Source organism: Leptinotarsa decemlineata, unplaced genomic scaffold, assembly GCF_025532065.1.
Source record: "Leptinotarsa decemlineata unplaced genomic scaffold, Ldec_3_MD MMD2_tig00000133_RagTag_RagTag, whole genome shotgun sequence".
Taxonomy (NCBI): domain Eukaryota; kingdom Metazoa; phylum Arthropoda; class Insecta; order Coleoptera; family Chrysomelidae; genus Leptinotarsa; species Leptinotarsa decemlineata.
Genome location: NW_027412542.1, coordinates 7,647,538 through 7,662,143, shown reverse-complemented (window position 1 = coordinate 7,662,143; position 14,606 = coordinate 7,647,538). Strand labels below are relative to the sequence as shown.

The window sequence follows — 14,606 nt, the reverse complement described above, 5'->3', positions numbered from 1 at the left end:
ATCATGCAATGTTACAGTACTGACACAAAAGTTATTTATAGTGTTATTACAAGTGATTATGGATACAAGATACCAAGGCATTCAGAGAGTAGAAATGAATATCGCAGTGTTCACAGATTTTATTGAAGCTACTGCACATAAAATTCAATGGCGATCGTAGCATAATATTTGTGCGTGATGCTTCGCAATAAAATTTCAGATTGTGTCGACCTTCACTTCTTGGTACTAAGAAATTGATCTCGGGTAAAAGAACCGTACTGCCAATATTGTTGTTGAGTAATTTAAGCAGGAATTTTATACCAAGGATAACTCTCCTATTTTCATATCAAATCGTGTCAACAAAATGTTATGATCGATGCCTCTCGTGGGGTATTGACCATCAACTTTTAGACATAAGTATTTTAGGAACTTCCTTTGAACGATCTCAATTGATGTTTTTTGGTAGTCGTAAACCGGATTCCATATTAAAGAGCCATACTCTTGCCATTTCTGTAAATGAATCCAAGCATCCTATTTGCATCAGCAGTCATATTACTTATGTGTGTTGGAAATGTTAATTTACTGTCGTATGTTATACCAAGATCTTTTATCTCATGTACGCGGTTGATTGTAGATTTGTTGATTGAATAATCGTACATTAAAGTTCGCTTTTTTGTTGAAAATGATTTTATTTCACATTTGGATACGTTCAGTTGTAGACGATTATTATTACACCAAAGTTTGATTACATCTAATTCATGTTGTACACGTCGGCAGTCAGTAATGTCGTCGATTTTATAATATAGCTTCAGGTCGTCTGCAAATAGTAGGCTAGGAATATTCAAAGAGGTTGCCAAGTCATTAATAAAAATTAAAAATAAAAGAGGTCCAAGATTGGAGCCTTGTGGTACCCCAGATGTAACTACATACTGGGCCGATTTGAAAGATTCACATTCGATGAATTTTTTTCTGTTAATTAGATATGATTCAATTAGAGTGAGCAGTTGGTTAGAGAGTCTCAATTTTGTCAATTTGCTGAGAAGAACATAATGGTCTATTTGATCGAAGGCTTTTTGAAAGTCTAAATAAACAACATCGACTTGTTTTTGCTTGTCCAGGTACGTACATAACAACATACACCTGTTACTATTTTTATGTTGATTATCTGCAATAGTTGGTTGGGTCTTTTAGAGTTTTGATTTCAAAACCGTAAAACCTCTTCTTCTAGTACATCGATCCGTAAAGTTATCGTGAAACTGTCGCACTGGTACTACGCAATGAGAGTGATATTTTTTAAAAACTACCCCATTTCTGGAAACAAGCGGTGTTATTGCTTGGCATAACTTAATTAATCAGCAATTAAAATGTCCATCACCATTCAGGTTTTCTTCTGAAAATGAATGGTCCTATAATACAGGTCAGTTTTTGGGAATATTGTAGGAGTTCTGAATGGTTATCTTGTCTGTTGTTGAAATTGCTAGTTGTAACAATTCCAATATATAATTCTTATAAGTATTTCTGCCCTGATAATTCTCTTTGAAAACACGAGAAGCCTTTTTCATTTGAATTTTTTACGTGGATGGTATTATGGGAATGCTGGCAAAAACGGAAGTTTTCAGTCTCAGTATCAAATGGGTAATTCAGGTTGGCTCATCTTAACTGGAAGGTACGCACAAAAACTAAAGCTAATCAAGATTAGTCATAAAAACATTTAGAAGTGAAATCTTATTAGAAGCTATATTGCATTTTATGAACTTTAGTAACTTTTGGTCACTTTGAATTCTTATATCTCAGAGGTGAATTATAGAAGTAAATTTAAAAAATGATTTTTCACCGAAACCCACTGAAAAGCTCTCCAAGATATCATCTGCCTTATCAGTGATAAGTATGCGTAAATCCATTTACAATGCATGTAGTATATATAAGATAACTTTGCGTGAAAAATACTTTCACGAAACACGTGATTTTTATGAGATTAAATATTTTTCTCAGAATGAGGAAAAATTATATGAATAATGCCGCATTCACAGGTTAAAAATTTAAAATTTCTGTTTGGACAATACAATGTCATTAGATTTGATATTTTTTAAAAGTGGTTTATACTAAACATCACAAAAACATTCATTGCAATTGTACTGTTCATTGAAATATTTTTTTTAAGCTTCAATCTTGAACAATAAATTCGGTGAGATACTAATACTCAGAAAATACATCATTTTTTATATAATTTCTGCTAATGTTCTATAATATTAGGTTGTTACAAAAGTTTTGTCAGTTTTTATGAGTCCACTTCATATGTGATATTCTGTATGTTTGAAAATCTGTTTTTCCGTTAATCAGCTATCGCCCCCATACGAACGACAACTCTCCGAAGTTGAGGAACTTGTGCGAGCTAATGACTAACAAGGTCTTACCTTTTAACGTGTCATTCCTAACACGGTTGCAGAATCATCCCAGCTTCAACCAGATAAATACTCTCGAGAAAAATATCTGGTCAAGGCGGGAATCGAACCCACGGCCTTCCGATCGTGAGTCGAGCGCACTACCACCGCGGCCAATTCCACAATTACGGTAAATACTCATTCAATTTAATTGATATAAGCGCCATTTGAATCACTCCACTTTTGCCAATGTAATACAAGTCGATTAATTCTGTCAGCATAAAAATTGTCTGCTCGGGATTCGATGAAGTCGACGAAGGCCGTTTTGCCTGCTCCTGATTGTCGAATTTTCTACCGGTAAGAAAGCTATTGAAGTGCTTGAAAGATGGTAGTCAGTTGGCGAGAGGTCTGGGGAATATGGAGGGTGAGGCAGAACTTCGACGCTCAATTCGTTTTGTGGACTATGCGGACGGGCATTGTCGTGGAGCAGGATCGTACCTCTTTTGTTCACCAGTGCCGTCTGCTGCTGACGAAATTTTTGGTAGGCACATTTCGTCGATTTCCTCACAAACGAAGTCTGCTGCGATGGTTTGGCCTGGTTGCACAAAGTTATAGTGAATCACACCAGCCGCTGACCACCATACTTTAATCATGGTATTTTTTTGGTGGGATTTCGCCTTTGGGAAGTGTCTGAGTGGCTCATCGGTGTCCATCAGTGTTACCACTGGCCTGAACGTTTCCTGTTGTAGAGGATCTACTTTTCTCATCACACGTGATGATACGATGCAAAAAAGGATCGTTTTGGTTGCGCAAAACAAAGAAAAACAGGACTCGAAACGTGGCAATTTCTGTCGATCGTTCAAATCGTTGGGTACCCACTTTTCGAGCTTCTTGACTTTTCCAATACGTTTTAAACCATCAAAAACCGCATGGGAGCTGACGCCCAGTTATTTCGGCATCCCACGAAGCGTTTTTGATGAGTGTCTCCATCAGGGTCCTCAAACAACAGTAGGATGAAACCCATTAGAAAAGGAGGAGAATATCTGATCTGAGTTCGGAATGTGGGAGGGGTGTGAGTTTTTAAGGGTAAAAAATGATTTATCTCGATTTCGTGCAAAACTATAAGTCCTACGGAAAAAAGTTGAATGACAAAGTTGTAGGCAATAAAAATATCTACAACTTTTTCATTCACAAATTTTTTACATAACCTTAAAAACTTACCGTTTCATGTCTCAATTACACTGTAACTTATTTGATTCAAAATATTTATTTTTTTCACTTTATTTTGACTTGATATCAAAGAAGCACCCTAATTTTAAAAATTTTCAAAAAGGTGTGATTTTGGTTCGTTGAAATCTCTACTTTCTGATGATGTAAAAAAATATACATTACTATAGTAAATGTTCTCAGAAAATGCAAAAAATCGAAATCGAAAGGTTTTTTTCATAATTATATACAATTTCATGAAAAAATATGATTGCTGCAATTTTATTCAGTTAAAAAGTTTATTTATTGAATTCTAATTGTATTCATGTCATAGAAACTCTCATAAAATATTAATGTACATGGAAATCGTACTATTGAATTCAGATACTTCATTCTGATTACGTTATTAATTATAATTGTTTGAAAACGTTAATTTTGTTATTTATAAATACCTTATCCTGAATTTTGATCACTTATCCATTAGTTGTTGTGTCTTTGATATCATTTTTCCAGCGTTAGATTCGACAAACCTTTCCAATTCTAGTTGATCCTCGAAATCTTCAAGAACATCACCTCCTTCGCCTCCAATATTATTTCCATTCTGCATTGGTTCTTCATCCGCAATTTCATTTGAATTAGTAACTGTTTGAAAAAATCTGTTTGAAATCTTCCTCGAAGTTTTTTTCCATATTGGAGCAATTTTCAGAACCATGACAATTTGAGCATAAATTTGTGCATTTTAAACCATGTTTTTGACAGCCACATTTTAAAGTGTTACATCCAGTTTCACTGCTGCAGCAAATAGTTCTGAGCAGTACATCCGGAATTAATACCTTTTCTTTTAATTTGGATATAATGCCACGTTGATTTTGCTTCCAGCCCCAATCTGTTGCTGTCAGTTCGTTACCCAACCAAGTTGGAAGCTGATAATATGCCATGTCACAATGTTGTTCTGCTGCTCCTTCTGTGGGTGGGAGGTTTGCCAAAATGAAATGTGATTTAATTTTTGCCAATTGATATTTTTGAAATAGTAACTGATTCAGTGTTATTTTTCATTTTTACATTCATAAATAGATTTGATTGATTGTAATCCATTTTTTATATCTTCTTCACTTCCATCTTTCTTATAAAAACATTGGCCAAATTTGACAAGTTTTTAGCGTCTATTAATGAATTTACGATACTTTCTTTTCTTTTTTCAGCAGATATATATGTTGTATCGCAACTGGCAAATCAATGCAGAAATGCAACAATACTTTTGAAGGATTCATGTTTGAAACTATTAGACGTGGAAAATAGATCCATCACATTTCCAGAACCTGGTTTGAGAAGATATTGTAGATTTTTTATTAAATATCAACTTTATTGACTTATTTGTTTGTAAATTATAGTAGTATATTTCGATTTGAAGTTTTTCATTTATCAATGTAACATGGAATCTTACGTTTTATTGAGTAATTAAAGTGTAAATTTCAATAAAAAGCTAAAAATTGTACAAAATGATTTAAAAAAAATTCGAATTTGAGTTTTTTTTTCGATTTTTTGCATTATCTGAGAACATTTACTATAGTAATGTGTTCAAAAAACAAAAAGCACACCGACTTTTTGAAAAAAGCTGATGTTTTGACGCGAGAATTTTCGATTGAAAATTAGGGTGAAAAAATAAATATTTTGAATCGAATAAATCACAGTGTATTTGGGACATAAAAAGGTAAATTTTCACCAAATTTAGTAGATTTTTTTTGAAAAAGAAAAATAAAAATTCAAAAATTTTGTTATTTGAATTTTTCAAATAAATGTTTAGGTTATTCTGATATTCCTGATTTTAAGGAAATAAAAGTTATTATTATTATGTGAAAAAATTGTGAATACAAAAGTTGTAGATCTTTTTATTACCTACAACTTTGCCATTCAATTTTTTTCCATAGGACTTGTGTTTTCTCCGGAAATCGAGATAAACCATTTTTTACCCTTAAAAACTAACCCTCTCCCACTTTCCGAACTCAGATCGCTCGTAATTTATTTTTCCTTTCATTTAATTTGTATCATATTCCCCTTCTCTTCTAACGGGTTTCATCCTACTATTTTATTTTTTCAGTTTTTACCATTTTTGAAGGCTTCAGCCCTGGTCTATAGGTCGACCACTCCAGGGCTCATTTTCGTAGCTCAAATATCGGGAAAAAAATTCGCAAACCAACTTGGAACATTAACAGTATTATTGCCAAATGCTCGATTAATTTTTGGGGCTCCTACGGCAGCACTTTGGCTCAATTCGAATTCATAGAGAAAAATTTGTCAAAAATCGCTTAACGACATCATATATTTGGGAAAGAAAGTTTTTGTCTTTCTACTACTCCATCTTGATATAGAAAAAAGTGGGAACCTTCCTTTTTTTTAATGATTTCCACTTTTTTCTGTATCTAGATGTAGTAGTAGAAAGCCAAAAACTTTTTCCCCAAAAATTAGTCACTCCTAAAAATATAACCCTTTCAAATTAGATATCATATAGTAAAGATGCAAAGAATTAATATATGGAAAAAAATTAACATCATCAATATCTAGAGTACAACATTCTCTATCGATCAGTGTATAACACGACATAGTAGAATAAATATTTGATATGGAGCTACAGAAAACACATGACATCAAAAGAGACAAAACTTTTGAAACACCTTGATAATTATGACTAGTTGCATCCTAATTTCAATCGAGAAAAACCTCAGAGTGTATAGAAAATAATTTCACGAATATATAAAGCAAGACCACAATCATCACAGTTATAAAAAACTTGCTGATATTGCTTTTTGAAATATTTCTTCAAATGACTAACTTATTTCAATAATCCCTGTCATACAGGGATGTTTTGTTTTCAAAAAATTTACACTGTTATTTTTTGAAAATTTAATGATTTCACAGAAACGTTATTAGTTAGAATTCAAGACCTAATCAAAAATCTAAACTAATTACTCTACTTCTACCTCTAAAGGTTGAGTGGAACAATTAAGGGATGAGCAGGATTATAAATAAAAATAAATTAAGACGAATTCGAAAAAAAATTACTATAAATGTGCAATTGAACATTTAAAAAACAAATACGTTGTGTTTAGAACGAAATTACCGAGTTATAAGAAAAAAAAATCAAACATTTTCAGGAAAAGGTGTGAAACAGAAACTCCAACCTCATGAATGCATGATTTTTCATTACAAGAATGAACTGTTATTAATTGTAATGATGAATTTTGATCATTTTCACGGAGACGGTAGTCGTCAATACGTTTCTCATTAGCAGGAATTTAAATGTATTGAAAACACTTTGCCCCCACCAGAACAAAAATGTTGACTCTGTGCGTTTCGCTGACCAAGTTAGTATCATTAGGAGGTAACTTGATTTGATACATTAAAAAAATATAAAAAAATGAATAGCAATACTATAGAAACCAATTGAATGATAATTACATGATTAATTTATGGGAATGCATGAAACGTATTACCAACAAAAATAATATAAAACCTCCTGGAAAAAAGTATATGAAATCATCCACAGGATGGAATTGCTGATATATTTGCTACACTAGCGGAAAATATAATTTCCTGACCTAACTATAAACCCATCTCAGAAACTAATAAGGCTGAAGATACAGAGATCATAATTGCTTTGGCATCTGATTCTGATACTGAATATAAGGATTTTCATTAATAACCTAACCGCCGAACAAAAAACGGAATAAAATATTTAGGAATCATCATCGATAGTATATTGAAACGGAACAATAATATTGATATCGTAGTGAAGAAACGGAGAACATTAATCTATTGAAATTCAAATTATCAAAAACATACTAGACAAAAACATTTCTTCTTCTAACCTCCACTGCGTGGGGAGGACCATCCAACAATTGATTGAAAACACTTGAAATTGCTCAAAAATGGATAATGAAAGTCTCCGCAATGAGGTGCAACATTTCCGATTCACGCAAACTAATCTTTCGAAGTGAAATTTTATAACGCACGAGTCTAATGAACGAAGCAGTACAAATGAGTCATAGATATTTGACAAGACATAAACGAAAAAAACAGAAATGTTATAAATGTATTGGTTTATATTTCAAACTACACCGCTGTATGAGAACGCTTATCTTACAGCCGATGTTTGAATGTGAGAAACATTAATACCTTTCGAATATTCAAATAGAATAAATGAGGAGCAGTCAATCTGCAGCCTTTTGTTTTGTTTCTTGGAAACATAATAATAGGTAAGAATCTAAGTAGATTTGTAGAAAGCTACAAAAAACAATAGCAATACTCATAAATTTCAATAGATTTACAGCTATTCCAATCACTATGACTTTCGAAAACAGGCTCCAAATCATTTCCAGGATGGAAATCAATTAGTCAATCAATTGGGAGAACAAATATTGTGAATTGCTCAGTTGTATTGAATCATTATTATTATAGTTAGACCACTAGGCTCATGATTATTTCGTTTATTAAATCATTTTTCTACATGTAACTATTCATTGCATTATTTTTTTTAAATATTTCTACGATATGACTTTTATAATTTCCCTTATTCAAAAAGGGAAAAATTTGAAATAGTCTTCACAAAAAGAATAAAGATTTCCAGGACTCGTAAATACTCTGTTTAATATCATTGCACAGTTATCAAGAGTTCGTTGAAAGCTCATTTCATATTCAGTTCATTCATAATCCATGCATTAGTACTATTCTATTTTTTATTCAAATTGTCACTCATGCATGGTTGAAGTTTCTGCTGATATTTCAATTCATGAAAAATGATCTGATTGCCCTGGATTGAAATCTTCATAACTAGGGATCTACTTACTTCTTCAAGAGTAGATAACACAAAAACAGTGTAATGGCTCAACAGTTGCAATATTATTTTTTGATTGAAGAGAAACAACAAAAACAACGAAAAACCACGACAACACCAATAATCAAACAAAAAACTCAGGTGGTCAACCAAAGTCATGTCAACAATTTTTTGATCAATATATTCCATTAACCAGCTTCCAAAAAAAGCGAAAGAAAACTTCTGGTATTGACAAGTACTCATTGGCATATGATCCAAAGACTGTATGTATGTAGATAATCTTTATAAGAATATTTTCTCTCTGTCTTCATCTTTAGAATATTGATCCGGACCTCATCAGGATGTTTATTAATGATTTTTATGTTTGTTCGTAGTAAAAATATATTTGTTTACTACCTTTGGTACTATTTGTATATATGCTACGTCAAGAATAAATTTCTATAAATAGAGATAATGAGTTAGACACTAACAAAACTTGGAAAATATCTTTGGGTAATCAGCAGAGCGGAAGTGTACTCTTATAACACAAGTTATTCCAATATTTTGATAAAATTTATTATCATCTTCAAGGAAAAGCTACAAAATTTGTATTATGGTGGTACAATATAAAAATCATTATGAAAAGTCGACACGGCGGATGGCCGTGTCGAAGAGAATGTTACATTTAAACAATTGAAATATGTCAGTACAATAGAACAAGTCAAACTGAATCACATGACAACTGTCATTGTCAATTGTTTTTTGTCTCTCTCTTTATTGTTCAACCACATGGCTTTTACCGGTAATCCATAATTTTAAAACAAATAACGATTTTTAGTAAATGGTGGATTTATGGTGTCTGTATATTCACTGTTTATCAACGCCAAAATTCAAAGTTTTTGTGAAGTAATAAAAAAACTGTTTATTTCTTGGGGGAAAATAAGGTTTTTTTTTAAGTGCATGGTTTTCAATTTTTTATGAAAGTCCTTAGAATCAAAACTGAATGGATTATGACAAGTTTCGTTGGTGCCTATATTTTTTGCATCAAAAAACATGAAAATCAACTCGTAATCACCCCCTCCCCCATTGAAAATAATCATTAACTATTCATAGACTCTAGAAGTTTAACTCAAATTATCAGTTTTAGAGAAAACGCAAAACATGAAAATCACCTCGTGATCACCTCCTCCCAAAATTGAAAATAATCATTAACTCTTTTTTTTTAGAATATGGTCTATAGAAGTTCAACTCAAATTATTAGTTTTTGAGTTATTTTGAAGAAAACGCAATTTTTTGTAAAACGCCCTTTTTACTTCAAGATCAGTTTTTTCAAAACTCAGCATTTCAAACCAGTCAAAGTTATGGAACATATTACAAGTTCATACATCAATGGAATTGAAGTATAGGGTATTTCATTCCTATACTCAAATTTAAGTAAAATGAAGTGAGTGTGAAATATCAATTTTTAAAATTTTGAAGCCATTATGTGTGGAATATAACATCGTAAAAATGTCCGCCACGGCTTCTCTGGGTGGAGAGCATCCGAAACGTCCAATTTTCCATGACTCTGACGCATAAATCAGTCTGAATTTGACCGACTCATGAAAACCGCACAAGGAAAGGTCTAACGGGGTCAAATCGGACGTGAGATGACCATACCCTCAAATCGTTCCTGCAGAATACCAATGTGGCATCTGATATGTGACATGTAGCGCTGTTCTGTTAAAATCACGTGTCATTGGTGTCCAGATCATCCGATTCGTGCCAAAAGAAGTTGGTAATCATCGACCTATAGTATTCGCCGTTGACAGTGGTGACCTGAACAACGTCGTTCTCAAAGACATATGGACCGATGACGCCGCCAACCCAAAGTCCATACTAAACAGTGACATTTTCGGGATGCTTCGGACGCTCTTAGATCTCTTGTGGATTGGAATTTTGTTTGTTCACGTACCCATTCATCCAGAAATGGGCTTCATCCCTGAAGATGATTTTTCGATGAAAATTAGGGTCAGTTGTCAACTGGTCCAGAGCCCATTCAGCGACCACACATCGTTGTCTATGGTCGTTTACCTTCAGTTCCTGGGTCAGTTGAATTTTGGTCAGGTGCAGGCCCAAATCACGACGCAAAATTCGTCAAGTTGTGGTCCGCCAGGGGCCAAGTTCTTGCCAGCGACGCGAAATTGACTGCCTCGAATTGTCCTGCACACTCTCGCAGGCAACGAAGATGTTCTCGGTAGGGCGATTATGGCTACTTACTTTTTGAGTTATTCACAAAAAAGATGAGTTTAATGGTTGAAATATCGATACTTTGATTTGAGAAGTAAGGTGTTGACACAAAAACAATTCATTGTTCATATGAAACAGTATTTGTTTCGAATTTTCATCGGGCAGTTCTATTCAATTATGTTTCTTTTATGTAATTCAATGTTTATATGAAAATAACTGTGTCGAGACAGCTTTTTCTTTCAGTATGTGTCAGAAAGTCACTTCTTCGCATGATTTACACATTTTTGTATATAGTTACTTTTTTTGAAAGTGATTATTTATTTCCTTTCGTTGGAAGATTCCCACATTTTTTTGTACCAAGATGGAGAAGTAGAAAGTCAAAATTTTCCTTCCTCAAAAATTAATCTCTTCTAAAAATATTCCCATTTCGATTTAGATATCACTCAATTGTTGAAAGATATCAATCCGTCACAAATATCACATTGAGATATTATCGCTTTGATTTACTTTCACGTCATTTGTCGCCATTGATATGACGAAAACTGATAAGACATATATGATCAAAAATAGCATCAACATAACTTTGGTTTGTGACCTGAGACGTGATTTGGATGGGACATACCAGGCGTGGGAGGAGTGCTACCTCTGGAAACATCGTTACCAGCGGCCCCTATATTAGAGCTCGAACTTGTTTTACTTGAATAAAGTTTGGTTGTTCTGGTCTGGACTTGCTGCAATCTCAGATTTTCCAATTTCACTGGAGAGGGGATGAAGCCTATGTCGCAACCTTCCTTTACCAAACGGCCGATCCACCAATTGTTGTCGTACTTTTCCTAGAAAACAAAGAAGATTCTTTTCAAAAGTAGACGTGAATTTCGATATTGACTCGACATGAAAATGGAAATGTTCCGTTATAAACATCAAAGACATAAACATAAAAGTACTTTTGTTATGAACGCAGAAATGCAGAACCATAATGCTAGAGTTAGAAACTGTTTTAGAAGGCCTAGATTCAATCTCAAGAAGTCCCGGTTTCTATTGATACTCAGTTTCAGAGTTTTAACAAGCTCGAAAGTACAATATAAATCATCATGACCCAAAATTGTTTCTATTCTGTAGAGGAATTTTTATGCTTGGATGCTACAACTTCAACTCTTTGATAATGCGATGCTCACAGACTGAATAATTTTGCACTTCAATGTAATATGTTCCATATTATGTATATTCACAATGGTTTTTTAACACTGACTTGCTACAAATGTTGACTTTCACATCATGTAGTTGACCCCTTGTGAATGACTTTTTTTTGGAATAAACGGCCATACAGCTGGTTTTCGAACTTATTAGGGTGAAAATTGAACAACATTCATATTGTTTTTATTCCATTTGATTTACTTTTTCAAAAAAATGGTGATCCCTTGAGGGATCACTGGGGACCAAAACCATTTTTTCATCATGAAATGGAATGAAAGAGTTGATCTTCTCACATAGATATAAGCTCACATCACATCTAGTACAGGTACATCTTGTGCGAAGTAGTTTGGTACTGCAATGGGTACAACGTACTTCCATCCCTTATCGAGGCATATGAGCAGCCCAAACTGTTATTTCAATTTATTGCAATAGAAACGTTTTTCGAACGTATTGCTGGTGATCGACTCATCCACACTTCTTCTTCCTGATCGAGGCATTCGGCAATCAGTTCCAATCAAACCGGTTTCTACAGTAATTTCGAATTATTTCGAAGATATCCCGAAGCAGTAGAGCTAGGACCCGCTATATATGATATGGGTATAGGAGGTTTCTTTTCAGAACTGTCCATACGGTTTTTGGGATGACTTCCAGCTGCAGTGCAATCTTTCTGGTACTATTTGCAGAATCCTCTTCTATCGCATCGAGTACAGCTTCTTCTAGTTCAGGCGTTATTTCAGTTTCTGTAATATTGTTCATGCAATACGTGAGTGAAATAGTAGAACAGTCCTTTCAAATTATTCAACGAATCGTTATTTATGCATATGGATAGTGGCTAATTTTTTAGGTTATTTAAAAATTCTACCAGGTTTCTAATCGTTGTGGAAACCTAGGTTTCATCCTTAACAGATGGAATGTTGTTGAGAAATATATCTGTATCTGTAGAATAGGGAGAGTGAGTGTAAGCCCACAGCACTTAGACTACATGTGACTCATTGTACATCCTCTCGAGGAGTTGTCTTTCTAGGTCATCGTCCATCCTGTCCTTTGCAGGAAGGTGGACAGGGAGACATTCATGTTTCATAATGGAAAATATATCGTTATTTCAAATATTACTTTTGAAATAATTTGTATTATCTAAAGACCCAAATCTTAAAAAGGGCATAGAAACAAAAAACAATCTGAGGAATTAGTATTATCATCATGGAGACTCATCATTCAGAAGATTAATTATTTTCCAGAATCCAAAATTCTAGTAAGTGTGCTTGTCACAGATATCCAGGTTCAACAAAAACCACTCAATAAAGTTAATGACAAACAACGTGCATTTATCAAAATTCGCTCTCAAAAACAATCCATTATTTTCTCGAGTGCTTGGTTCGAAAGAATTCAATGACGTCTTTATAATGGAAACATTTAAACATTTTTTATACACTTAACTTTCTTATCATGGTCCTTCACAAACAAATCTTGATTTTACAATGGATACATAATTGAATTTCTTGATAATATTTAGTTCACGCAACGAAATATTCAACTTTATTGTTTTCATTTCAATGTCGTATCTACGGATCATTTTTCCAATGGACAATTCCAAAATATAAAGAGCAAATGAGTTTGTTCTTCTCCTTCTTTATCATATTCAAGAGTTGTTGTGGTTTGGGTTGATAGTGCAATTCAGACATCGTAAGAGTTTATTCGTGAAGATTAAAGAAAAACAAATTGCTAGTAACATGAAAAAACAAATTAATTACAATTCACAAAGAAGGAAGGAAACATTATCATTAAAAACTGAAGGTGAAAGATGTTTCTCTCTGAAAGCAGACAACGAAAATAAGGATGTTATCCCAGACAAATCTGATTACGATGCTAGAACTGATAATTCAATTGAAAACGGTTGTTATAATGAAATACTATACAACACACTACCTGAGATTGTATCAAATAAGAACACTCAAGAAGTGTAAAAACCTGATAACGCCGGCTTCGGGTAGATATTTGCAGAAATGCTATAGTTCAAAAAATATATGATTTATAAAAAATACACGATTTGCCTAAAATTCATAATTCAGTTAAAACGGCCTGACCAATTATAAGTTCCCCTACATATAAGATCGCCAAGCGAAATAAGCAATTCGAAATCCTATCGAATTTGCAACTAGAAATGCGAACACCTAAAGTTTGTCTTTTATATCTTTGTTATTTCTCAGTGTCTATACAGGATGTTGATCAAGTATGTACCATAAATTTGAAAGACGATTCTTGAGGTAATTTTAAGACGAAATGTTCATATAAACATGGGTCCGCAAATCCTTCGTTCTCAAAATACAGGGTGTTTAAATAAAAATAAAAAAAAGTTATTCGTAAATATCTCAAATATCCTTTACCTAATTTTGTTGTAATTTGGCAATGGTATTCATAACATTTAGGAGCTAATTTAACCCGGACGTGATTCAAGTCCAGTGGCGTCTCGAGCGGGATTTGAACAAATACTTTTGACTCAAAAATGTACGCCATTGACTTTTGTGCAATTTTTATTATTTCTTTGGATTCAGCAATATCCCTATCACATGCAACGTGTGCAAGCTCTATTGACAAGAGATTTGCCTGTAAGACTAGCTTTTTCTAATTGGTTATGCGGTAAAATAAGAAGAAATCCAGGTTTCCTAAGTCGAATATTGTTTCATCCAAATGAAGCTTGTTTTTCTCGCAATTCAATTATTAACTTCAACAACCATCACATTTGGGCCGAAAACAATCCACACGCCTTCATAGAAAATTATATTTTTAAGAACAGTTTTCTTTTAATA

The 14,606-nt window shown here is 33.3% G+C and overlaps 1 protein-coding gene across 7 annotated transcripts in view; it reads right to left on the bottom strand.

Moving 5' to 3' along the window:
- Window positions 1–14,606, bottom strand: part of Ca-beta (Calcium channel protein beta subunit) — a 483,978-nt gene that overhangs the window by 58,086 nt on the left and 411,286 nt on the right. For all 7 annotated transcript variants that reach the window (XM_074172644.1, XM_074172646.1, XM_074172649.1 and 4 more), the window contains one exon: window positions 11,228–11,438. In XM_074172644.1, coding sequence (XP_074028745.1) covers window positions 11,228–11,438 — 211 coding nt within the window. The remainder of the gene's footprint in view (window positions 1–11,227; window positions 11,439–14,606) is intronic.